At 41.1% G+C, this 27,423-nt stretch overlaps 1 protein-coding gene across 2 annotated transcripts; it reads right to left on the bottom strand.

Moving 5' to 3' along the window:
- Window positions 1–97: 97 nt before the first annotated feature.
- Window positions 98–27,423, bottom strand: LOC139469579 (uncharacterized). Of its 2 annotated transcripts, XM_071251779.1 has the most exons (6): window positions 27,257–27,423; window positions 26,821–26,947; window positions 11,857–11,928; window positions 11,289–11,492; window positions 3,893–4,009; window positions 98–3,659 (listed from the first exon to the last, which is right to left on the bottom strand). In XM_071251779.1, the coding sequence occupies exons 2-6, from the start codon at window positions 26,932–26,934 to the stop codon at window positions 3,453–3,455; spliced, it is 714 nt and encodes a 237-aa protein (XP_071107880.1). In that variant the 5' UTR covers window positions 26,935–26,947; window positions 27,257–27,423; the 3' UTR covers window positions 98–3,452. The 2 variants fall into 2 exon arrangements, with proteins under 2 accessions (XP_071107880.1, XP_071107879.1); XM_071251778.1 differs by lacking the exon at window positions 27,257–27,423 and having other exon boundaries at window positions 26,821–27,034.

Here is a 27,423-nt window from a genome sequence, read left to right as displayed (position 1 = left end):
TACGATAGCTTTGTGAAACGGGTCCCAAACCCTTAAGCATAATGCAATGCTGACACATAAAACTCCACATCATAGCTTAATTAGTACTATATTTATTACATTGCTTGAAACATTGAAGTAGACAGCATGTATTCTACACGGATTATATAAAACATGAATTTCAAGTACTCAAACAACATCGTTCAACAAGATAAAACTCGAACATTAACTTATGCATGGTAGCTCCGTACATCGTACAGGGGGACAGCGCCCATATACTCCAGCCTACCTACTGTATCCCAACGCTATTACATTGACTTGCCAGTTACTGGCTGGTGTAGTGCCCCGTCACGATGCATTGCTGTGAGCCGTCCCTCAGTGATAGTGCTATTCTACAAGCTACCAACACGCCTCGTTCATGATTGACTGCTGTAATTTAAGTCGTAGAAAGAGAAGGAAGATCGCTGGCATATTCTATTTCTAATATGGCCACATAAAAACAGTATTGTTTTTCATCACGGACCGACTTACAAAATCGACCCGACCCCAAAGCTATTGTTACTTATTGCATACAACATTCTGTTCCGGTTATGTTCCATTCCGAAGTTGCACCTTTTTACATCACCCATCTGGCGAACAGCAAAAGCCATTGTTGAATTTGCAAATCAGAAAGTCTGCGAAATCATTTTTCCTTGGAGGGGCATTTTGTGTGGCATCATGTCAGTTTTAACGTTAATATGCATGGAATACCTGCGGGACAAGGGAAACAAGCACCTACGATAATCTTATCTGCCCCAAAAATAAAGTGTTTTTTTTATTATGACTCGTTCATCAGCTTGTTTATGCATATCAGCGATATGACACCCACACACCCACCCGCCCCTCAATCATCTGACCACCACATATAAGAGGTTTGGGTTAATAGCGTAAGAACTTGGTTACCCTACTTCACAAACTAGCCATTACTTAGTTATCAAACTAGCAATTACTTAATTTACAAATTGGTCATAGTTTAATTCAATAGTTACCTATTTCTTACACAACAAATAAGCATTAACTTAATTAAGAAAATTACTTACTTCACAAATTAGCCATTATTTAGTTAACAAAATAGCCATTACTTACATTAAACACTAGCCATTAAAAAGAGCTTATGTACATCATAAATATAAACCTTATTATTTGACAGTCTTAGAAAGGTTTTGTATCAATACGCAGCCAAAATATTGTCAACGAGTACACTTCCCATATCTGTTTACCATAAATAACGCGAAAATAGGGAACACCAGGTTACAGTGTTAGGACACTGCGTGAGACAATGCCATGCGAAGCAAAGCCGCAGGATCTTCACCTCTATCATATACCACCTTGAGCATGAACCGCACCTGCAGGAAACATGGATACACAATGCAACGTCAGCAATACTTCATCGGAACATAAATGTAATCATATTGTAATCTTGTATTGGACATGGGCCATAAGCAGTAATGCGCCATGAAGCCGAAACAAAGGAGTTTAAGCTGAACATAAAGACAGGTCATACTTTGCTAGAGACTGTCAACGTGTGGAAAGTGTAAACAGCGTGCATCACCTGTTTGTTGTCACTATCAATGCTGTGTTAAAGCTCTTCTTGATGTATATCGTCACCATGCTATCTAATACTATAGATTGTCCTAATGTGTGTAGTCACTATCAATGTTGTGTTATACGACAGATTGTCCTAATCCGGCTCGTGGTATAAAACCTAACACGGGACGCATAAAATCACATGTACCCCTCGTGATACTGCTACAACTCATGATATAACACAGCATTGATAGTGACTGAACACATTAGGATACGTTGTAGTATAACATAACATTGATAGTGAGGGACGCATTAAAACCTATGCATCACGAGTGTTACTGCTGCAACGATTTTAGCTTACCGACATGTTTTAATATGTCTCTGTAAAAGAATTAAAACACATTCAAAATTGTTAGAAAACAGCTGTTCGATTTAGTTGAGATTAAGTTGTCCTTTGTATGACTTTCATCGACTTGGAGAAAACGTGAGGCTTTATACTTTGAAGCGGGGTACAAGGGATTTATTACCCCGCTCAGAAATCTACGTGCAGCCTGTCTGCTTCGTGGTGGGGTGTAAGGGATTTATTCTCCCGCTCAGAAATGTATTTTCATCCCAGGCAGGATACATAGTATTTTATCAAGATCACGTGAAACAATCAGATCTCATCATTCTGACATGGAGGTTTGATAAAGTATTTTATCAAAATCACGTGAACCAATCAGATCTCATCATTCTGACATGGAGGTATGAAAAAGGTATTTTATCAAGATCACGTGAACCAATCAGATCTCATGGAGGTTTCGGACATTGTCCTAAAGTAATCAGTCACTATCAATGTTGTGTTATAAAACAAAATTTTAAAAGTCTCTTTTGGTGCTTAGTATACTCTAGCTTCCCAGAATGTTGTCAGTCACGATCGATGTTGTGTCCTCATAGTTCCACATTTTTATATGCTATCTTAATCTACAGTGAATCCTTAGAGTGACACCAGGCGTCAATCTGTTCACCTTGAACCTGACACAGTCTTCGAGTTATGCAGCTGTATCCACACACGGCATGGGTGCAACGGGCAATGGGTTGTGATATGCTAGCACTCTAAACAGTTTGACCCAAACTCTAACATATTAAAGCCCTCCTTGCTTTCTCCGAAAAATAAACGTCCAGCCAACCACCTTTTGATACTTAGCTATTAATTGAAGATTGATTGTATGATGTCTACCAGTACTGTCATACAGAGTGACCTCAGACTTGTGTTTGGTTATACATATACAAGGAACAGATGTAACATATTCTAACTCTAAGTTAACATAAACTCATAAATATTTGAACCATCTACCTATCCCAATACGTATGGCACAACAAATCCTAATAATTCACTAGAGAAGTGTTGGGAAAATACATTTAATTGCCAATGTTTGTATCAAAAGAGGTAAGGTTAATACACTGACATGGATATTCTAGGTACATGTATACATAGGCCACAACATCCTGTGTTAAACCAGGCCATAATTGCCACAACACGTTGGGTAAAAAACGGTTACAAATAACAAACAATATCCTTATAACAGGAAGGAGACGTATTTCAAAATATACACATTCATAGTCTAAAATAAATTTGATATAGCTAAAGCCATTTACCAATTTTCTAATGATTACTACATTTGTATTAACAAGGGTTTTTTGTTTGTTTTAGAAAATGGCTAAATACAATGACTGCACCTGAATAATGGCAAAGTAATTTCTCAGTTAGGAAGACAGAAACAACACAGCACTGATATCCAAATTTACATTACACCAAAACACAATAGTGTAGTAATGTATACAACTGCACACTGCGCATGGTCAATATTAACATCCGCTTCAACTATGTCATTTTCACACCTTCTACGTCATTGTGACCTTGACCTTCAAGCATGCGGGTTACGGCTCGCGCTTCCAGCGGACCGTCCCCTGAACGGCCGTCTCACACTGTGACCTCTGTTTCTATTGCGGTTCCGGTTTCCGCCATTTTGTCTCTCGCAGTCGTGGCTGAAAGGGTCCAGATGGGCGCCAGCCTGACACGCGTGGATGCTGTTGGCCCCTAACTGAATACACCGTCCGCCAACTTGTTCTGTCTGTTGAGTAATATTTTTTAAAAACAGTTTGAGTGAGACAGAAATTGCTCGTTGTTGCGATTAGACGACAAAGAAAAACAACAGGAATTAGCCGTCAAACAGTAACTGACACTTGACAAGGCCCTAAGCTGGTTCTCGCCCCAGCTAACCCAACTTCTACAAGACTCTGTTATCGTTTTGGGAAAAATTCTGTTAAAGATAAACATGCATACGAGAGAATGTGGTAGTCTCACCCTTCTAATTTCTACATGGCACTCCACATCCTCCAAGGCAGGTGGTGACGGTGTGAAGCTGCTCAAGTCCTCAAGGTTGTTGTTTCCTAGGAGAGTGGCCAAATCTCGGTATGGTCCCTGCAATGACAGAAACATGCTCTGGAGCCCACTTCCGGAAACATGACATGGTCTAGTTGCCAACGCTGAATCTGGCACATGGCTTGGGATCTGGTTATTCTAACATTTCATTTGTCTGTTGAGTTAAATTCTGTAATCTAGTCATACTTGACATATCCAAATTATATGGCACCCGTCACCAAGACATACAAACGCAAGTCAATTGTTCACCTGAAAAAAACATAAGTCAAATTAGGGAATTACATCGGACATCATTTCTGGAACTGATGTGTCAAATTTGGACGTGTCCTCCACATGTCTACCACAAAACGTTTGGAGAGCATTTCTGAGGTATTGACCATGTTGTAACCTTGATCAAACAACTTCTGAACAAGAGTCGTATGAAGCGGTTTGAAATCTAGAAAAATATATGCTCGATTGTACTTCAAAAGTTGTGAAATGTAGACACCAAAAGCTGGAGCTGCTGGAATTATTGCTCGATTTAAAGGGTAAAGTTGAAAATTGGAAATTTGAAGTCATCCCTCTTGTCATGCAGTATTGTGGATAGTCTTTTTGCATAGATCTCATTATGAAACACATGCGGCGGTGTCACTGTTATCTTTTTTTTCTAAATCAGGTGGATCAGTGGAAGGGAATTGGCTGTTTGGCCATTACTAAATGATATCACATTATCAATATACCTGAAGCTTAACTTAAACTTCTTCGCCAAATTCCCTTGTTTGATTTTGCATATCCTTAAAGAATCGGATCAGCAAGAAGGGGAACACAATGGGTACCCATTGGGATGCCTACTTTTTGTCTAAATGCCCTATTCAGAATTTGGACACAGATGTCCAGTTGAGTGACAAACGTTCCATGGGTCAAGGAATGATTTTTTACCTCTGGGACCGAATGGAACTTTTTCTGAGATTGCAATATTTAAGCAAATTCTTCATTTTGAGAAATTCAGTACACAAGAGGAACGGGCATATCTTCAGGCTTTAGAGCCAAGCCATATTACTGATCAAACAATTTATGTAGTGATGTGTACATACAATGGTTATGTTACCTGAAGCCTTGTCAGTGGGAACAACTACAAACTGTTCATATGGGGCAGCAAGACTTGTGATGACAGCTGGCTGGGACAGAATGGGTTTGTTCCAATTCTGTTTCCCCCTTTTCAGTTTGAAATTGTGCATTCTTCCAATGACAAAATCACACACACTGACTTTACTCTACTCACTGACTTAACTCTACACACTGACTTAAATACATTCAACAGATTCATCTTCTCTTTTTGATATTTTTTTGCATACGATACAATATCTTTAATAATTATTTGAAATATGTCATCCCATTTGGTCGCAGACTGTTCGCAATATTTTTCACCATATTTGAATAACTGAGGAAACTTTGTCATTGTCGACAATAGAGAAGTCACTAATGATGATATGACAGGTTGGTAGCAGTGTGATGTGAAATTTACATCATGATCTTCCAAGTCCATGTTCTGCAAAACGTTCCTGTGGATGAGATGGTGTTCGTATTGAAGACTCAAACTGTTGGTGGTTCCTGAACTTTGAAATACTAGTGTTGTGGGACATTTGTCGAAACTATTTTCCCCTGAGATTGACACTTTAGTTTAAAGCATTAATTCAGTTTTCAAATTTTAAATTCAGGAACATGCAGGATTTGTTTTCTTATTTGTTGAGTCTCAAATACGTAAACCAAATGTAGAGCGTAGTTTACATGAACTAAGAACACTGAATTTAAGAAAGCCATACAAGCATTAATTGACATTTCCTGTTGAAATGGAGGAATAGTTAACTGTAATACCCGTAGATGCATCGGATAAAAGATTGAACCTTGCTCTGCCCATTTGTACTGCCTACACTTTAACACAACATGCATGCTTGTATTCTGGTCCAAGCCTCACACGCATCTGTTCCTCATATGCAGTCATTATAGTCCAAAATCAACAAAAGCCAATGCAAGCAGCTTGTCTTATGATTACAGCTATACAAGCATCTCATTTCACCTTTAGCCATGTTGTCCTGCATATGCATATTCTATACAAGCATCTCACCTCATCTTAACCCATGTTGTTATATATGCACATTCTATACTAGCATCTCACCTTAACCCATGTGGTTATATATGCACATTCTATACTAGCATCTCACCTTAACCCATGTGGTTATATATGCACATTCTATACTAGCATCTCACCTTAACCCATGTGGTTATATATGCACATTCTATACTAGCATCTCACCTTAACCCATGTGGTTATATATGCACATTCTATACTAGCATCTCACCTTAACCCATGTGGTTATATATGCACATTCTATACTAGCATCTCACCTTAACCCATGTGGTTATATATGCACATTCTATACTAGCATCTCACCTTAACCCATGTGGTTATATATGCACATTCTATACTAGCATCTCACCTTAACCCATGTGGTTATATATGCACATTCTATACTAGCATCTCACCTTAACCCATGTGGTTATATATGCACATTCTATACTAGCATCTCACCTTAACCCATGTGGTTATATATGCACATTCTATACTAGCATCTCACCTTAACCCATGTGGTTATATATGCACATTCTATACTAGCATCTTACCTCATCTTAGCCCATGTGGTTATATATGCACATTCTATACTAGCATCTCACCTTAACCCATGTGGTTATATATGCACATTCTATACTAGCATCTTACCTCATCTTAGCCATGTGGTTATATATGCACATTCTATACTAGCATCTCACCTCATCCTAACCCATGTGGTTATATATGCACATTCTATACTAGCATCTTACCTCACCTTAACCCATGTGGTTATATATGCACATTCTATACTAGCATCTCACCTTAACCCATGTGGTTATATATGCACATTCTATACTAGCATCTCACCTTAACCCATGTGGTTATATATGCACATTCTATACTAGCATCTCACCTTAACCCATGTGGTTATATATGCACATTCTATACTAGCATCTCACCTTAACCCATGTGGTTATATATGCACATTCTATACTAGCATCTCACCTTAACCCGTGTGGTTATATATGCACATTCTATACTAGCATCTTACCTCATCTTAGCCCATGTGGTTATATATGCACATTCTATACTAGCATCTCACCTCATCCTAACCCATGTGGTTATATATGCACATTCTATACTAGCATCTTACCTCACCTTAACCCATGTGGTTATATATGCACATTCTATACTAGCATCTTACCTCATCTTAGCCCGTGTGGTTATATATGCACATTCTATACTAGCATCTCACCTCATCTTAACCCATGTGGTTATATGTGCACATTCTATACTAGCATCTCACCTTATCTTAACCCACGTGGTTATATATGCACCTTCTATACTAGCATCGCACTTCGTCTTAACCCATGAGTTTATATATGCACATTCTATACTAGCATCTCACCTCATCTTAACCCATGAGTTTATATATGCACATTCTATACTAGCATCGCACCTCGTCTTAACCCATGTGGTTATATATGCACATTCTATACTAGCATCTTACCTCATCTTAACCCATGTGGTTATATATGCACCTTCTATACTAGCTCTTCATCTTAACCCACGTGGTTATATATGCACATTCTGTACTACCATCGCACCTCGTCTTAACCCATGAGTTTATATATGCACATTCTATACTAGCATCTCACCTCATCTTAACCCATGCATCTTTTTCAAGCATCTAGTTTATCCTGAAGCATGTGGTTATATGTGCACATTCTATACAATCATCTCATTTAATCTTCAACCAAGTTGTTATATATCCATATTCGATGCAACCATATCAGCTCTTTATCATTGCACATTTCATACAAACATCTCATCTCTTCTTCAAAAATGTGGTCATATGTGCACATTCTATACAAGCATCTCATTTAATCTTTAACCAAGTTGTTATATATCCATATTCTATGCAACCATATCAGCTCGACTTTACCCATGCACATTCTACACAAGTATCTCATCTCGATTTGAACCATGTTCTTATGTTTGCATATTCTATACAAGCATCCCATCTCATCTTTAACCATGTTGTTTTATATACATATATTTTCAAGCATCCTGAAGCACGTTGATATATATATGCACATTTGAAACAAGCATATCATCTCGTCCAGAAGCTTCTCGTTATATATACATTCTATATAAGCATCTAGTTTTATCCTGAAGCATGGAGTCATATATGCACATTCTATACAAGCATCTAGTTTTATCCCGAAGCATGTAGTTATATATACACATTCTATATAAGCATCTAGTTTCATCCTGAAGCATGTAGTTATATATCCATATTCTATACAAGCATCTCGGTTTATTCTGAAACATGTAGTTAGATATCCATATTCTATACAAGCACGTTGATATATATATGCACATTTGAAACAAGCATATCATCTCGTCAGGAAGCTTCTCGTTATATATACATTCTATATAAGCATCTAGTTTTATCCTGAAGCATGTAGTTATATATACACATTCTATACAAGCATCTAGTTTTATCCCGAAGCATGTAGTTATATATAGACATTCTATATAAGCATCTAGTTTCATCCTGAAGCATGTAGTTATATATACACATTCTATACAAGCATCTCGGTTTATTCTGAAACATGTAGTTATATATCCATATTCTATACAAGCATCTAGGTTTATCCTGAAGCATGAAGTTATATATGCACATTCGAAGAAACCATCCAGTTTTATCCCGAAGCATGTAGTTATATATACACATTCTATACAAGCATCTAGTTTTATCCTGAAGCATGTAGTTATATATACACATTCTAGACAAGCATCTAGTGTTATCCTGAAGCATGTAGTTATATATACACATTCTATATAAGCATCTAGTTTTATCCTGAAGCACGTGGTTATATATGCACATTCGAAGAAAGCATCTAGTTTTATCCTGAAGCATGTTGTTATATATACACATTCTTTATAAGCATTTAGTTTTATCCTGAAGCATGTAGTTATATATACACATTCTATACAGGCATCTAGTGTTATCCTGAAGCATGTAGTTATATATACACATTCTATACGGGTATCTACTTTTATCCTGAAGCATGTAGTTATATATACACGTTCTATACAAGCATCTAGTTTTATCCTGAAGCATGTAGTTATATACACACATTCTATACAAGCATCTAGTTTTATCCTGAAGCATGTAGTTATATACACACATTCTATACAAGCATCTAGTTATATTCCGAAGCATGTAGTTATATATACACATTCTATATAAGCATCTAGTTTCATCCTGAAGCATGTAGTTATGTATACACATTCTATACAAGCATCTAGTATTATCCTGAAGCATGTAGTTATATATACACATTCAATACAAGCATCTAGTTTTATCCTGAAGCATCTAGTTATATATACACATTCCATACAAGCATCTAGTTTTATCCTGAAGCATGTAGTCATATATACACATTCCATATAAGCATCTAGTTTTATCCTGAAGCATGTAGTTATATATACACATTCTATACACGCATCTAGTTTTATCCTGAAGCATGTAGTCATATATACACATTCCATATAAGCATCTAGTTTTATCCTGAAGCATGTAGTTATATATACACATTCCATACAAGCATCTAGTTTTATCCTGAAGCATGTAGTCATATATACACATTCCATATAAGCATCTAGTTTTATCCTGAAGCATGTAGTTATATATACACATTCTATACAAGCATCTAGTTTTATCCTGAAGCTTATAGTTATATATACACATTCCATATAAGCATCTAGTTTTATCCTGAAGCATGTAGTTATATATACACATTCTATACAGGCATCTAGTTTTATCCTGAAGCATGTAGTTATATATACACATTCTATACAAGCATCTAGTTTCATCCTGAAGCATGTAGTCATATATAGACATTCCATATAAGCATCTAGTTTTATCCTGAAGCATGTAGTTATATATACACATTCTATACAGGCATCTAGTTTTATTCTGAAGCATGTTGTTATATATGAACATTCGAAGAAAGCATTTAGTTTTATCCTGAAGCATGTAGTTATATATACACATTCTATACAAGCATCTAGTTTTATCCTGAAGCATGTAGTTATATATACACGTCCTATACAGGCATCTAGTTTTATCCTGAAGCATGTAGTCATATATACACATTCTATACAAGCATCTAGTTTTATCCTGAAGCATGTAGTTATATATACACATTCTATATAAGCATTTAGTTTTATCCTGAAGCATATAGTTATATATACACATTCTATACAAGCATCTAGTTTTATCCTGAAGCATGTAGTTATATATACACATTCTATATAAGCATTTAGTTTTATCCTGAAGCATGTAGTTATATATACACATTCTATACAAACATCTAGTTTTATCCTGAAGCATATAGTTATATATACACATTCTATACAAGCATTTAGTTTTATCCTGAAGCATGTTGTTATATATACACATTCTTTATAAGCATTTAGTTTTATCCTGAAGCATGTAGTTATATATACACATTCTATACAAGCATTTAGTTTTATCCTGAAGCATGTAGTTATATATGCACATTCTATACAGGCATTTAGTTTTATCCTGAAGCATGTAGTTATATATACACATTCTATACAGGCATCTAGTTTTATCCTGAAGCATGAAGTTATATATACACATTCTATACAAACATCTAGTTTTATCCTGAAGCATATAGTTATATATACACAGTCTATACAGGCATCTACTTTTATCCTGAAGCATGTAGTTATATATGCCGATTCGAAGCAAGCATATAACTTCATATCATGTGGTTGTGTGTACATTGAGCAAACAGGCCTCGTTTCCATAAATCCTAGAGTTACATATTCCTGCTTTGCTCTCATTGCTTTATTTGCAAGTACCTATGGGTTACATAGTTTCAACACTACAAGCACCTGTTTCCCGTTTTGATTGTTATGTCAACTTCCCATGGCGATTCAGGGTTAAAACTGAGCGATGTCAATATGTGGATTGGATGGTCACCTCTGTGACTTTGTTGATTGCGTGTCATCGTACCCGACTACGTGGGCCTTGATATCGATCACTGGATTGTCTGGTCCAGACTCAGGTAGTTTCAGGTAACCGTCATACTGCTGGAATATTGCTGAGTCCGATGTCAAACAACAACCAATACATTTAAATTCCGTTGAACATAATTTAGTAAGGAATGTAACATTGGGACTCTTTACAATTCCTGCTTCCGAGAGTCTTCGTGACCTCGCCGTCTGATTCCGTCTTCGGCGGCTGCTGTGTCTCCCCCTTCTTCGTGCCTGGCGGTTTCTATTCCGTCTGTTGCTGTTGTGACACTCGCTGCTGAAGGGATCTAGCACCGTGCTGGACTGGCACACGTTCCTTGTCCCCAGTTGAATACAACGTCCTCCAACGTACTCGGTCTGAAACGTGAAGACTACAATAAACTATGTCATGTGTCATTTCCGATATACAAATGATTAGGTTTATTGTACTATATAGTAACAGATCAAACAGCTTAAACAGCATAAACTGAAAGTGTCATGACTTTGGGGGAAATAATTCGAATTATAGGCTATTGTACAATCTTGTGATAGAGACTTCCTCAGGATGTTTCCTTAAAGTTGAATACACTGTGGGATATTTTGCAATAAAAGTAAACTCTTAAGGATAATTTAACAAGACTTAACAAGGATTTAACAAGACTTTATTTATTTGAAGACTTTTCAGGGAATGTGGTGCTGCGTCTCTCTTTCAAATAGTTGGATATTTTGTAATAGTACTCACCAATCTGATTGCAACATGACAATTCACCTCTTCCGGTGCGGGTGGGAGTGGTGTAAAGCCGGTGAAGTGCCCCTGCAACACCAATAGTGACTGGATGCATGCTCAGGTATGACTGACTGGTTCTGGGGGAATGAAGCGCCGATCGCGGGAGTCTTCCTGAAATGGCGACAGGCTTCGCCAATAGCGTTCTCCATGCATCATTCCGACTACACGAGCGATGTACTGCAATGTGGCATGCTGAGATATTGTGAAACGATTACTTGATTTGTAAAGAAGCGAGATGCATCGACGTGCAGCATTTCACGATTTGTAAAGCGAGATGCATCGACGTGCAGCATTTCACGATTTGTAAAGAAGCGAGATGCATCGACGTGCAGCATTTCACGATTTGTAAAGAAGCGAGATGCATCGACGTGCAGCATTTCACGATTTGTAAAGAAGCGTGATGCATCGACGTGCAGCATTTCACGATTTGTAAAGAAGCGAGATGCATCGACGTGCAGCATTTCACGATTTAATCCCATGCCGATTCATTTCAGTCGTCAGGATGCATCCATGAATGTGTAAAATAATGTCTCGATATTGTAATATTGCAGTAGACATAGGCCCCCAAAGGCATCCCTAAGTAAGATAGAAATTCATTGGAATTAACTGTCCGAGTACAGTCCGAGTACAGTCCCTGTATAGCCCGGATGCAGACTGCGCGCTATGCGCGAACACTGCGCTTAACAGTCCGTGCTTAGTCAGGTACTTGCAGGCATTTCAGTTCACATATATATATTAAAAAAAGTTGACGTGTTATCATAAGATTACATTTTAAGTGCTTAAATGCAAATCAATGAATTATATTGTGTCTCCTGCTTTGCTTGATAGAAAGATGTCAATAAGATGAGATGAGATCTCGCTGCCAGACACACAAATGCTGGAAACCACACAGAACCTGATACTCCATTAATGTCAAGTGAATAGTGAGAACTATCTTCCCGAGGCAAAGTCCAGTTTTCCACCCGGAATTTCTGGGCTCGATAGTAGCGCCGCCAGTGTCCCTCTATGTTCTATGTCCTTCCACCTCTGTTATCACTTGCATTTGCTTCGAACAAAATGGCGTCGCCCAGAGAGGGCGATCTTATCGATAATCAAGATCTATGTTGTAATATAACGGGTCTTTCTTCGCGAAGTGCATCAATTCGCGCGAGCACCTTGATTAAAAACATGAAAACAATTGGAAAATATATTACATTGATGCTAGGTTGACGGTACACATGCTTTGCAAATTCTTCAATCGACCGAAGTCTGCACGGCAGTTTACGAACCGGATGTTGATTTCGTTGCGTGATTTTGATTGGACTGTGCATAGACTGTGCCTTGTCCGGCTTCCATATAACATAGCATGAGGAAAAACACAATTACAGTCAAGCAAATTAACATGATAAACCCTCACCATACCACACAACCGAACACAACACCCCACACCCAAACACCACTAGTGAGTGAGTGAGTGAGTCCCAGCCAGACCCAAATACCATACCACGTCACGCCACACTCACAAAGCATCACGCCACACTCACACAGCATCACGCTACACTCACACAGCATCACGCTACACTCACACAGCATCACGCCACACTCACACAGCATCACGCCACACTCACACAGCATCACGCTACACTCACACAGCATCACGCCACACTCACACAGCATCACGCTACACTCACACAGCATTACGCCACACTCACACAGCATCACAATGCACAACCCGACCACGCCTTCCCCACACCACACGACCGGATCACCTCACGCCACACGATCGGACCACCTCACACCACACGATCGGACCACCTCACACCACACGACAGGACCACCTCACACCACACGACAGGAGCACCTCACACCACACGACAGGACCACCTCACACCACACGACAGGAGCACCTCACACCACACGACAGGAGCACCTCACACCACACGACCGGACCACCTCACACCACACGACAGGACCACCTCACACCACACGACAGGACCACCTCACACCACATGACAGGAGCACCTCACACCACACGACAGGACCACCTCACACCACACGACAGGAGCACCTCACACCACACGACAGGAGCACCTCACACCACACGACAGGACCACCTCACACCACATGACAGGACCACCTCACACCACATGACAGGACCACCTCACACCACATGACAGGACCACCTCACACCACACGACAGGACCACCTCACACCACACGACAGAACCACCTCACACCACACGATCAGACCACCTCACACCACACGATCAGACCACCTCACACCACACGACAGGACCACCTCACACCACACGACAGGACCACCTCACACCACACGACAGGACCACCTCACACCATACGATCGGACCACCTCACACCACACGATCAGACCACCTCACACCACACGATCAGACCACCTCACACCACACGACAGGAGCACCTCACACCACATGACAGGAGCACCTCACACCACACGACAGGACCACCTCACGCCACACGATCGGACCACCTCACACCACACGACAGGACCACCTCACACCACATGACAGGAGCACCTCACACCACATGACAGGACCACCTCACACCACACGACAGGAGCACCTCACACCACATGACAGGACCACCTCACACCACACGACAGGACCACCTCACGCCACACGATCGGACCACCTCACACCACACGACAGGACCACCTCACGCCACACGATCAGACCACCTCACACCACACGATCAGACCACCTCACACCACACGATCAGACCACCTCACACCACACGATCAGACCACCTCACACCACACGACAGGACCACCTCACGCCACACGATCAGACCACCTCACACCACACGATCAGACCACCTCACACCACATGACAGGACCACCTCACACCACATGATCAGACCACTTCACACCACATGACAGGAGCACCTCACACCACATGATCAGACCACTTCACACCACACGACAGGAGCACCTCACACCACACGACAGGAGCACCTCACACCACACGACAGGACCACCTCACGCCACATGACAGGACCACCTCACACCACACGACAGGAGCACCTCACACCACATGACAGGACCACCTCACACCACATGACAGGAGCACCTCACACCACACGACAGGAGCACCTCACACCACATGACAGGAGCACCTCACACCACATGACAGGAGCACCTCACACCACACGACAGGAGCACCTCACACCACACGACAGGAGCACCTCACACCACATGACAGGACCACCTCACACCACATGACAGGAGCACCTCACACCACATGACAGGAGCACCTCACACCACATGATCAGACCACTTCACACCACACGACAGGAGCACCTCACACCACATGACAGGACCACCTCACACCACATGACAGGAGCACCTCACACCACACGACAGAACCACATCACACTACATGACAGGAGCACCTCACACCACACGACAGGAGCACCTCACACCACACGACAGGAGCACCTCACACCACATGACAGGACCACCTCACACCACATGACAGGAGCACCTCACACCACATGACAGGAGCACCTCACACCACATGATCAGACCACTTCACACCACACGACAGGAGCACCTCACACCACACGACAGGAGCACCTCACACCACATGACAGGACCACCTCACACCACATGACAGGAGCACCTCACACCACACGACAGGAGCACCTCACACCACATGACCGGACCACCTCACACCACATGACAGGAGCACCTCACACCACATGACAGGAGCACCTCACACCACACGACAGGAGCACCTCACACCACACGACAGGAGCACCTCACACCACATGACAGGAGCACCTCACACCACATGACAGGACCACCTCACACCACATGACAGGAGCACCTCACACCACATGACAGGAGCACCTCACACCACATGACAGGAGCACCTCACACCACATGACAGGAGCACCTCACACCACACGACCGGACCACCTCACACCACATGACAGGAGCACCTCACACCACATGACAGGACCACCTCACACCACATGACAGGAGCACCTCACACCACATGACAGGAGCACCTCACACTACACGATCGGACCACTTCACACCACACGACAGGAGCACCTCACACCACACGACAGGACCACCTCACACCACACGACAGAACCACCTCGCACCGCATCACCGGACCACCCACACCACACGACCGGACCACCTCACGCCACACGATCGGACCACCTCACATCACACGACAGGACCTCTTCACACCGGATTACCGGACCACCCCTCACCACACGACCGGACCATCTTACACCACACCACCGGACCACACTACAAGACACCCCAACACACCACCAGACCACACTACAAGACATCCCAACACACCACCGGACCACACTACAAGACATCTTACACCACACCACCGGACCACACTACAAGACACTCCAACACACCACCGGACCACACTACAAAACATCCCAACACACCACCGGACCACACAACAAGACACCCAACACACCACCGGACCACACTACAAGACACCCAACACACCACCGGACCACACTACAAGACACCCCAACACACCACCGGACCACACTACAAGACACCCAACACACTACCGGACCACACTACAAGACACCCCAACACACCACCGGACCACACTACAAGACACCCAACACACTACCGGACCACACTACAAGACACCCCAACACACCACCGGACCACACTACAAGACACCCAACACACTACCGGACCACACTACAAGACACCCCAACACACCACCGGACCACACTACAAGACACCCCAACACACCACCGGACCACACTACAAGACACCAAACACACCACCGGACCACACAACGAGTATATCATCGACCCACGCGCGTCATCTCAGCCCTCACAGGCACACTTGCTACGTGAGGTCCAACTGTCAGCATCCTACACTTTAAATACAAATAGTCGGTACACCACATCACTCCACCACACCACTGAAACAGTTTGAGTCGCCCATTCAGAAATGTTGCTAATCTTATCTGGGGTTCAGTTTGAGGCCCAATCCAACAGTTCTTGGTAGGCATAAACAAACCTTGGAATTTATCACGCAGAAGCATACCTCACAGCACGGGACGCAATTTAAACCGATGTTTATCTTGGCGAGACATCGGCAGTTGATCCACGAGAATAGCCTTTATTATGTAATGATGGTTTTACCGTCGCTGGATATATCGTCTCAGTTTCCCGTCACGAAAACATTGGCGGGATTGGAGAGCGGGTGGGGTCTGTCTACAAAGTTTTCTGTTCTATTAGCATCTTCTAGATGACACATATGTTGTTTGAGACCAGAGGTGCCATGTAGATGAGCTCCTGGAGTCACAGCATGTAAATGTTTAACACTCGTTTGAAGTGCTAAAAGAGTCCGTTTTTAAGTGTGTACAAACAACGCTTAGAGGCGTCGTAATGGCAAGACTACTTTAGTACTCTCGTTCGACTTCTGACGCCAGATTATGCACAGACGTTGGACCATGACTGGCTCCCTAGACGGTAATATATTGTCTAGTTTGAGGTGGGCATCTTTCCTGGTGGATAAGAAGGTGTTGTCTGAGCTTCAAACGTTTTAGCTCTTACGTTGTGGATGACCTTGTCATTTTTTCTACAAGCGTAGGAATTTACGTACATTATGAACTTTCAGGGACTTGACGTAACTACAAGGTCTCTGACATATGTTGTGTTGAAATATTATTAGCTTTAAATCCATATCTTAGAGCCCTGGGTTGCTGTTAAAGACGGAATATAGTATACAAAATAGGCTAAGTAGATTTAGCTGCATAGTGATATGTACTTGATCTCAGTTGAACACATTTAACATACAATATTACTATGTTCAGTGAACATAGTGAGGTGAAATGGGGTTTAATGTCGCGTTCAAGATTGTTGCTCTTATATAGCGACGTGTGCAACATCGATTTCATAGTGCTAGCCCACTGAGACACCATGCCGCAGTTTAACATGAATACCATACTCAGACACAGTATATTGACTTCGAGCCGACCAGTCCTTCTTTAGCCCCTTTATGCCGAGTACCAGACAGGGTAACAACAAGTACAATCTTTTAACGTATTTTGGTATGACGCGACCTTCCGCTCTCTTTCTGATCATGAAGACGATATCGCCGTGATGTAGCTGTACCACTGTTTGAAGCGGTGTTATTATGTTCCCTACGTCCGCATGGGGTAGCGTGCAGAGCGTCCATGTTGAATGATTGTGTGAGAGTGTGAGTTGGGTTCACGTCCATTTTCAACAGTATTGGAGTACCATCACGTCTTGTCAGTTTAACTTAGGAGGAAAACCGAAGTAACACACATACGTGAACATCTGCTGAAATCTACAAACACGGATTTCGTCATGACAGACCAAGAATCATTTTATTTTACAAAACATTATTTGAAAAAAACTTGATGATATGGGTTATTTAGTAATATGTGGAGATTGGAACTTTGTACTTGATCCTTCAATAGACTTGGAAAACTATAAAAATAATAATAGTCTTAAATCAAGAAAATTAGTCTCAGATATAATTGAATCATTAATGTAATAGATGCATGGAGAGAACTAATACTGAACAACAATACATTTACTTGGTGGAAAACAGCCCTCGTCAACAAGCTAGACTTGACGTTTCCCTGGTGAGTGAAGATCTTTTTAGTCACACTTAATCTTCAATCTTACCAAAGACTGATCATTCCGCCATTACATTGATGCTATCAAATCAACAAAATAAAGAAAAGGGGAGAGGGTATTGGAAGTTCAATACGTCATTTATACGAGAAAATGAATATACAGAAATGGTGATAAACATTTTAGACGAAACTAAGCGTGAATACGCAGATCGTAAATATGATAATGAAGGTATGAAAAATATCTCTGACGAAAATTTAAATCTTACAATTACTGATTCACTATTCTTGGAGACAGTTTTTCCTGTTACTTTCATAAATAATATATCATATTCTACAAAGTTGAAAAACTTAGATGATAAAAAATATTAAGAAATAGAAACTGATATATCAGAATAAGAAGGACAAGTAAGAAACGACTTTCAAAACGTTATCGAAACATTGTTATCCAAACGAAAATCTGTCGAAAAAATCTGAGTTCGAAAAAATTAAAGAAAAAGAATTTAAAGGAATTCAAATCCGTAACAGAATACAGTGGTACACCGAAGGAGAGAAACCAACTAACTAATTCTGCCACTTAAAAAAATATAATAAAAAACTTATCAATACTATTATTACTGATAAAGGTGAAGAAATAACAGATGGTTCTTTAACATTAAAACAACAGAAAAACGTTTGCGAAAACGTATATAAGTCGATAAACGATATTGACGATGAATATTTAGATTGTTTAAAATGTTTAAATAACAATCTTTCAGAATAACTAGATAAATAAATACGACCTAAACCAGAAGAAGAGGCCTCTGGGCAAGGCCCCGGCCAAGTCCAAGCCACCAAAAGAGAAAACACCCCCGGCCCCGACCCCGGCCCCGGCCCCGGCCCCTTCTGCACCTCGCCTGGTGAAGAAAGTCAGGCCGCCAAGGAGGAAGCAGTCCCCACCAGTCTCCACCATGGAGATTGAAGAGACCCTCCCACCCCTCTGTTCTGATTTGACAATGGAATGACATAACGCAGATTTCGATGAACTGGAATTAAACAAAACGCTGATTTGAAAAAACACTTTGGGTTATCAACGCTAGAAAAAGGCTGGAAACGAGTCCTTTCAAACTGGCGGAAACGTAACTTGATATTAATAGGGAAAATAAATCTTGGCTTTGTCAACTATAGTTCATATATTAACTGCTTTCACATAATCCACCAACAGGGAAATAATTAAACAATATGTCTTTTTCAATTTTATATGAAATGGAAAGAAAGAAACATAAAAAAAGAATAAACCTAGTTAGAGAATATGGCCTTAGAATGGTTGATATCACAATGTTTATTTACTCACCTAAGTTATAGGGTATTAAACTATATGTTTCTAAACCAAAATGTATTTTAGGCTTTCACCTAAAAAGATATTTTCCGTTTGGGTGCTAATATTCAAAAACACTTAAATATCACTAACCTATTTAGGAAAGACACATAAGACGATTGTAACAAATATATAAAAAGTACATAATAAACGAAAAAACTATTAATGAAATTTTGATGCAACCATTGTGGTATAATCATAAAAGTAAATTTCCAGATTATACAATCAGAGATTGGTATACAAGGGGTATTTGTCATGTAAAAGATTTATGTGACTCAAACGGCTCTACTCCATTTCCTGAGCTAAAAGCAATGTATGGCATAAAAGATAACTTATTAGACTATAACCGTTTGCTCTTAAACATCCCTAAGCCATTGAAATATCTTGTGCATGATACTAAAAATCTAAATACAATGGAATTAAACATTTCTCATCTATGGCATGATTTACTTACAACAAGCAAAGGTTCAAGGATATTTTATGACAACTTTATGGTGTTTAACGTCACGTCACGTCCAAGGTTACTGCACTTATATAGCGACGTGCATGTACGTGGGTGTCAGGTGCTTGTACTAGTGCTCAACTGATGCCGATTAATAGTGCTAGCCCACTGAGATACCATGCCGCAGTTTAACACGAATACCCCACTCAGACACAGTATACTGACTCCAAGCCAGCCAGTCCTACTTTATCCCCTTATTGCCGAGCGCCAGGCATGGTAACAACAAGTGCCATCTTTTGACGTCTTTTACCGGTATGACGCGGCCGGTGATCGAACCCCGAACCTTTCGCTCTCCGGGCGGACGCTCTACCACTGGACCACTGAGGCGATCAGGAAACATGTATTTTTACAATATAGAAAATATACAATAGATAAAAAAAACTATAAGAATTTCAATTCAAATTCCTACACAAACTTACTTAACTAAAAATTATTAAAGATGCATTCATTTTGCAATTCAGGCAATGAAAACTTTTGCTCACCCATATTTAGAATGTTGTTATGCGAAAGAATTCTGGGACGAATTAAATGCCTTTATAAATGTTATTTTCGGACATGTTATTATTACAAAACAAGATATATTATTTGATATTTGTTATACTGATATCAGCAAAAAGACACATTACATAACAAATATTAAAAGGAATAAATCCATGTTTTAAATCGTATAGAAATTTACAGAAAAACAGTCATAATGTCGATTTGTTTCTTGCAAGAAGAAACAGAACAAGAATGTCTTTTAAAAAAAAGTGGAGTTTAAAAGAGAAAATCATACAGCAGATTGATTGACTTAAGGTAATCGATATATCTTACAATTATTACAACATACATCGGTATACGAACCTACTGTCATGCGACATGCTGTACACTATTCTCATGATATTTACCATGTATTTTGACGTCTTATATGATACGATGACAATGAACACAATGCTATGCACCTATGAACTGAATGAAAAATAATTAAAAGAAAGAAAAAAAAGGAATCATAATCTTAATTATAATCTGGGATTCGAACTGACCATCGGCGGATCAGCCAAGGGATGCAATTCTGCCCAGCTAACAACGCGGTCTTAGCCGCCTATGCGTTCAACCACGTTGAAGTGAGCCTGACTGGGTCCTGACCCATATAACTGAATCCCCCTCTATAGATCGATACATCGCCGTGGCATCACTTCCAGGGACACGTGGTCATCAACAAGAAAGATAGGTTCGTCATAACTATGCATGCACATAGAAACATCAGAGAAACATGTCCTCAGTTAACACGTTGCATTATTAGATTTACGTTTGGTCAGTAGGAAAATAAACTTTGATTTTTGGATTTCGGATGATTAGTTTTACGGATTTGCAAACTATGTACGTGATTGGGTAAAGTGGTGAAGGATTGATTGACTGGCGTGTTTCTATGCCTGGACCGGTGAGGTTTCCGTAATAATGGAGGCTTGACAAAAGAAATCATTCGGACCACTCGGCTTATTCCGTAATCAAAAGAATACCCCCGAAAGCGAAAGGGTGGTGATATTGCATGATTTCATTGTGAACCTACCGACCGATCCCTCCGCGTATTGTTAGAACAACGTGGCGGCATACACTTTCAGCCAATTTCATATGGAGCAGCATTCAGGGTCGCATATGAATCAAGTGGGTCAGAGTATGTGGGTCAAGACTTTAAGTGATTTCCTTACTAATGCCATGAAATGTAACCTATATATATAAATTTGATAATACATATCATTATTATTATTAATAATAATAATAATATGTGCGCCAGATTCCATTAACCAACTGGATGCTCATAGCGCTACACTATTATTACCCCGGTCAATGGATCAGTGAGCACTCGATTATCATTCTCAGCTCCCTGGGGAGTATACAACCCAAGCTGTCTGTGAGGCGCTAGAAGGTTAACAGCCACATTACCTCCTCATCCTACCGGGTACCCACTCACTGCTGGGGGAACAGAGGCACATTTCGAACAAAGTCACTTGCCTAGGGAGACACCACATTGTGAATAGCACAAAACATGTTTGTTATGATTATAAGATATCAAAGGAATAAACATGTATAGATATTTGCTAATGATCACAATGTTTAGCGTGTAGTTCACATAATAGACGATTATTTCATAGGTCGAGAGTCCAGTCACATGTCACGCTTGCATCCCAAGTACCAAGTCGTCCGACTCCCCATTGTTCTCGGTGCCTTAGGTTTGGTACCTCCCAATCTGTTGACTGACATTGGGAGAGTACCCGGGTTTGCTACCAGGTTACAGCACTTCTGACAATCTGGGTAATGCAGAAGGCTGCAGTGTTGGGGAGTCATCACATTCTCCGAAAAGTTCTGGGTGGGTTTGACTAGGCAGCGCTCCCTGAGAAAAGTCCCATTCGCTGTCTGGGCTGCGTGTAGCGGGGGCAAGGGCCCTGAGCTGATGATGAGCCTAACCAGCCTGACTGTGCCAGGATCACCCAAACCCTCTTTGCTGCATTTTTTATTTTAATCTGTAAATAATAATAATACTAATAATAATACTTATTATACTTTCATTAGTAACTTTACTACTAATACGTTTACTGCATGTTTTACTACTACTACTACTACTACTACTACTACTACTTACTGCTACTACTTCTACTACTACTTCTACTACTACTACTATTACTACTACTACTACTACTACTACTACTACTACTACAACTGTTACTACTACTAATAATAATACTACTACTACTACTACTACTACTACGTTTACTACTTCTTATTACCTGCGTCTCAGACGACGCGACAACCTACGTCCGAATCTCATGCAAGAACCTATACATGTACAACGGATAATGTATAAAGCGAGCCCCAATCGGTTGTAGAAATGTTACCCATTCCATTCCAACAAAGAAGCAAGGGTTCTCGCCTATCTATCGCAGAGTCGGCTGTCATGCTTCAAATGCATGCAGCGCTTTCACAACTAGTAGCATTTCCTGTGTAATAGCGTCACGATGTCCAGACCCCAATGCATGGACGGTACACGGATGCTCCACCTCAGAGCCAAGCAAGCATGCGAGTCCCCGAAGGCGTGCACGCATCACAGAGTGAGTGAGTGAGTATGGTTTTACGCCGCTTTTAGCAATATTCCAGCAATATCACGGCGGGGGACACCAGAAATGGGCTTCACACAATGTGCCCAACATGGGGCATTGAAACCGGGTCTTCGGCGTGACGAGCGAACGCTTGAACCACTAGGCTACCCGACCGCCCCGCACGCATCACAGAAGCAAGTGCAGCAGTAATGATACGGAAAGGATGATGAGATATGAAATGGGGTTTAATGTCGCGTTCAAGATGCTTGCACTCATGCATGCAGCGACATGTCTGTCTGAGTGGTTGGGCGTGTGGCTACTTGTACAAGTCCGGACTGATGCCGTTTATTAGTGCTAGCCCACTGAGATACCATGCCGCAGTTAAACATGAATACCCCACTCAGACACAGCATACTGACTCAAAGCCGACCAGTCCTTGTTTTAGACCCTTAATGTCGAACGCCAGGCAGGGTAACAACAAGTACCATCGTTTTAACGTCTTGTGGTATTGACGCAGCCGGGTATCGAACACCAGACATTTCGCTCTTCGGACAGACGCTCTACCCACTACACCTGGGAGGCGGTCGAGAAGAACTTTCCCCAATACCATAATGAACCAATACCAAAATATAAGCATGTTAGTAATGACATATATGCATACTGTACACACATGAAACGTGGTATATGGGAGCCTGAAACAGAGGCACCGGTATTCATGACCAAATACAGTATTAACCCTTGGCATATGAGGATCGTTTGTTGACAATTGATCTGATACATCACAAACACATAAATACATCATTATCAACAACGCATCATTGACATAATATATATAAGTACAAGCGTGCACAATCAACACTATGTTTCTATGTATGTATGTATGTATGTATGTATGTATGTATGTATGTGACGGAACCGTAACTATATAGGCCATGTCATAACAGTGTAGGTGTGTTGGTCGTTATACTATCGTTGATCGTTAACGATAAAGTATAATTTTGTTAGAGTGTAATCTGAATGCCCTTGATAAACTTCAACATCCCAAGTGAACTGATTTAGGCCCGGTACCACTGCACTAGCTCTAAGGCTGTACTGAAAGGAAAGTCTGGGAATGTGTAGTAATTCTATTTTCCTAATAGGCAAGTCTAGGTAAAGGACTCCAGTCTCTCATAGGGACTTGTTCTTATTATTTACATAATTTATGATTTAAAACTAATAATTATTGCCTTATAGGCTTTTGCAAGCCTACCACTGCACCAACATATCAGAGTATTAGGTGAGGTAATTAGGCTGCAGTAACTGCACGGGTTATACGGTGTGATGAGAGTACGCTTAATCTACGCTACCCCTGCCGTCCCTGCCACGCCACAGAACGCCAGGATAAATAACATACAGGCTCTGTAACTGAACGCTCTGTAACCATAGCGTAACTGAACGCTCTGTAACCATAGCATAACTGAACGCTCTGTAACCATAGTGTAACTGAACGCTCTGTAACCATAGTGTAACTGAACGCTCTGTAACCATAGCGTAACTGCACGCTCTGTAACCATAGTGTAACTGAACGCTCAGTAACCATAGCGTAACTATACGCTCTGTAACCATAGTGTAACTGAACGCTCTGTAACCATAGCATAACTGAACGCTCTGTAACCATAGTGTAATTGAACGCTCTGTAACCATAATGTAACTGAACGCTCTGTAACCATAGTGTAACTGAACGCTCTGTAACCATAGTGTAACTGAACGCTCTGTAACCATAGTGTAACTGAACGCTCTGTAATCATAGTGTAACTGAACGCTCTGTAACCATAGTGTAACTGAACGCCCTGTAACCATAGTGTATCTGAACGTTCTGTAACCATAGTGTAACTGAACGCTCTGTAACCACAGTGTAACTGAACGCTCTGTAACCATAGTGTAATTGAACGCTCTGTAACCATAGTGTAACTGCACGCTCTGTAACCATAGTGTAACTGAACGCTCTGTAATCATAGCGTAACCGAACGCTCTGTAACCATAGCGTAACTGAACGCTCTGTAACCATAGCGTAACTGAACGCTCTGTAACCATAGTGTAACTGAACGCTCTGTAACCGTAGTGTAACTGAACGCTCTGTAACCGTAGTGTAACTGAACGCTCTGTAACCATAGTGTAACTGAACGCTCTGTAACCATAGTGTAATTGAACGCTCTGTAACCATAGTGTAACTGCACGCTCTGTAACCATAGTGTAACTGCACGCTCTGTAACCATAGTGTAACTGAACGCTCTGTAACCATAGTGTAACTGCACGCTCTGTAACCATAGTGTAACTGAACGCTCTGTAACCATAGTGTAACTGCACGCTCTGTAACCATAGTGTAATTGAACGCTCTGTAACCATAGTGTAACTGCACGCTCTGTAACCATAGTGTAACTGAACGCTCTGTAACCATAGTGTAACTGAACGCTCTGTAATCATAGTGTAACTGAACGCTCTGTAACCATAGTGTAACTGAACGCTCTGTAACCATAGCGTAACTGAATGCTCTGTAACCATAGTGTAACTGAACGCTCTGTAACCATAGTGTAACTGAACGCTCTGTAACCATAGTGTAACTGAACGCTCTGTAATCATAGTGTAACTGAACGCTCTGTAACCATAGCATAACTGAACGCTCTGTAACCATAGTGTAACTGAACGCTCTGTAACCATAGCGTAACCGAACGCTCTGTAACCATAGCGTAACTGAACGCTCTGTAACCATAGCGTAACTGAACGCTCTGTAACCATAGTGTAACTGAACGCTCTGTAACCGTAGTGTAACTGAACGCTCTGTAACCATAGTGTAACTGAACCTTTGACACTGTCATTATGCCGATCTTAGTGCGAAATTGGCACATTTAACAGATTTCCACAAATATTCATTCACGTGTACTTTTTATTTAGCAGGTTTTTTCCAGGTTCGGTTATAAAGGGAGTAAGTGACACCAAAGAGATGAGTCTTTCAAGAGCAGTTTAATGATAAGTCATTGGTTATGAGGTGTTTGGAAGTTTCTTCAAAATATACAATAGCCATAGCCAAAGGAAACTGCTGTTAAAATAAAACATATTTGACACATTCAGAATAAAATGGATCTAATATTCACTTTTCCTATATGAAAAGTAATCTATTTCGTACGTTAAGTCAGGATATAGCGGTTATCATGGATGGGACCTTTAACATCATTTCGCAAAACCCAACATAAGTTACCACTACTTCCGAAGTAATTTCTTAAGTATCAAACCTCTTGGCTACCTTCTACTACCTATTTGGGCAGTGTGTGAGGTACGTGTCATGCAACTGCAAGAAAAAACATGGGGAATTATCAAACATATATCCTACCACTGCTGTCTGTCTCCTCCGTCCGCCCCTCGTTCCTTGGGCCGCAACCACCGTCAGCAACGTCATCAGTAGATGGGCGACAACAACGCCGGTGAACGCATACGTCAACCGCATGTTAGCTGTGTTCCTGAAGATACAACAATATGCACTGAGCGTCGTACGAAACAACACACCGTCATCACAGAGTCCAGGTTTCAAGACTTCCGCCAAAACAGTAGCTTTAACATCTAATCTACTGCTTGACAAATCGCGAAAACAGATCCGGAAAAGGGTAAAAAGTCTACATTCATATGTATAAAAAAATATCAGGTTTCGCCAAACCCATGGTGCAAAGATATGTTAAGTCGTTACATCTTGGAAGAATTATTTAAAGAAAATAAACACATCAATAAACATGGAACGTGTTGGCACCATCTCTCAGAAAATGAAAACCCACTTTGGAGAGTGAAGTTGCTGCAGTCTCCCGTCAGTACTCCCCAGTCCCTGGGCCGTTGCGATGTTGTAACTCGCTAGCGTAGCCAACACACTGAATGGTTATCTAGAGAAGGTATTCACAAGAACTCAACCATTACAGATGACCGATCGAATCTCCCGCGGCCAATT

Source organism: Haliotis cracherodii, unplaced genomic scaffold (assembly GCF_022045235.1).
Source record: "Haliotis cracherodii isolate W230 unplaced genomic scaffold, xgHalCrac1.p SCAF_2, whole genome shotgun sequence".
Taxonomy (NCBI): domain Eukaryota; kingdom Metazoa; phylum Mollusca; class Gastropoda; order Lepetellida; family Haliotidae; genus Haliotis; species Haliotis cracherodii.
The sequence above is the reverse complement of the archived record's forward strand: the minus strand, read 5'-3'. Positions and strand labels throughout refer to the sequence as shown.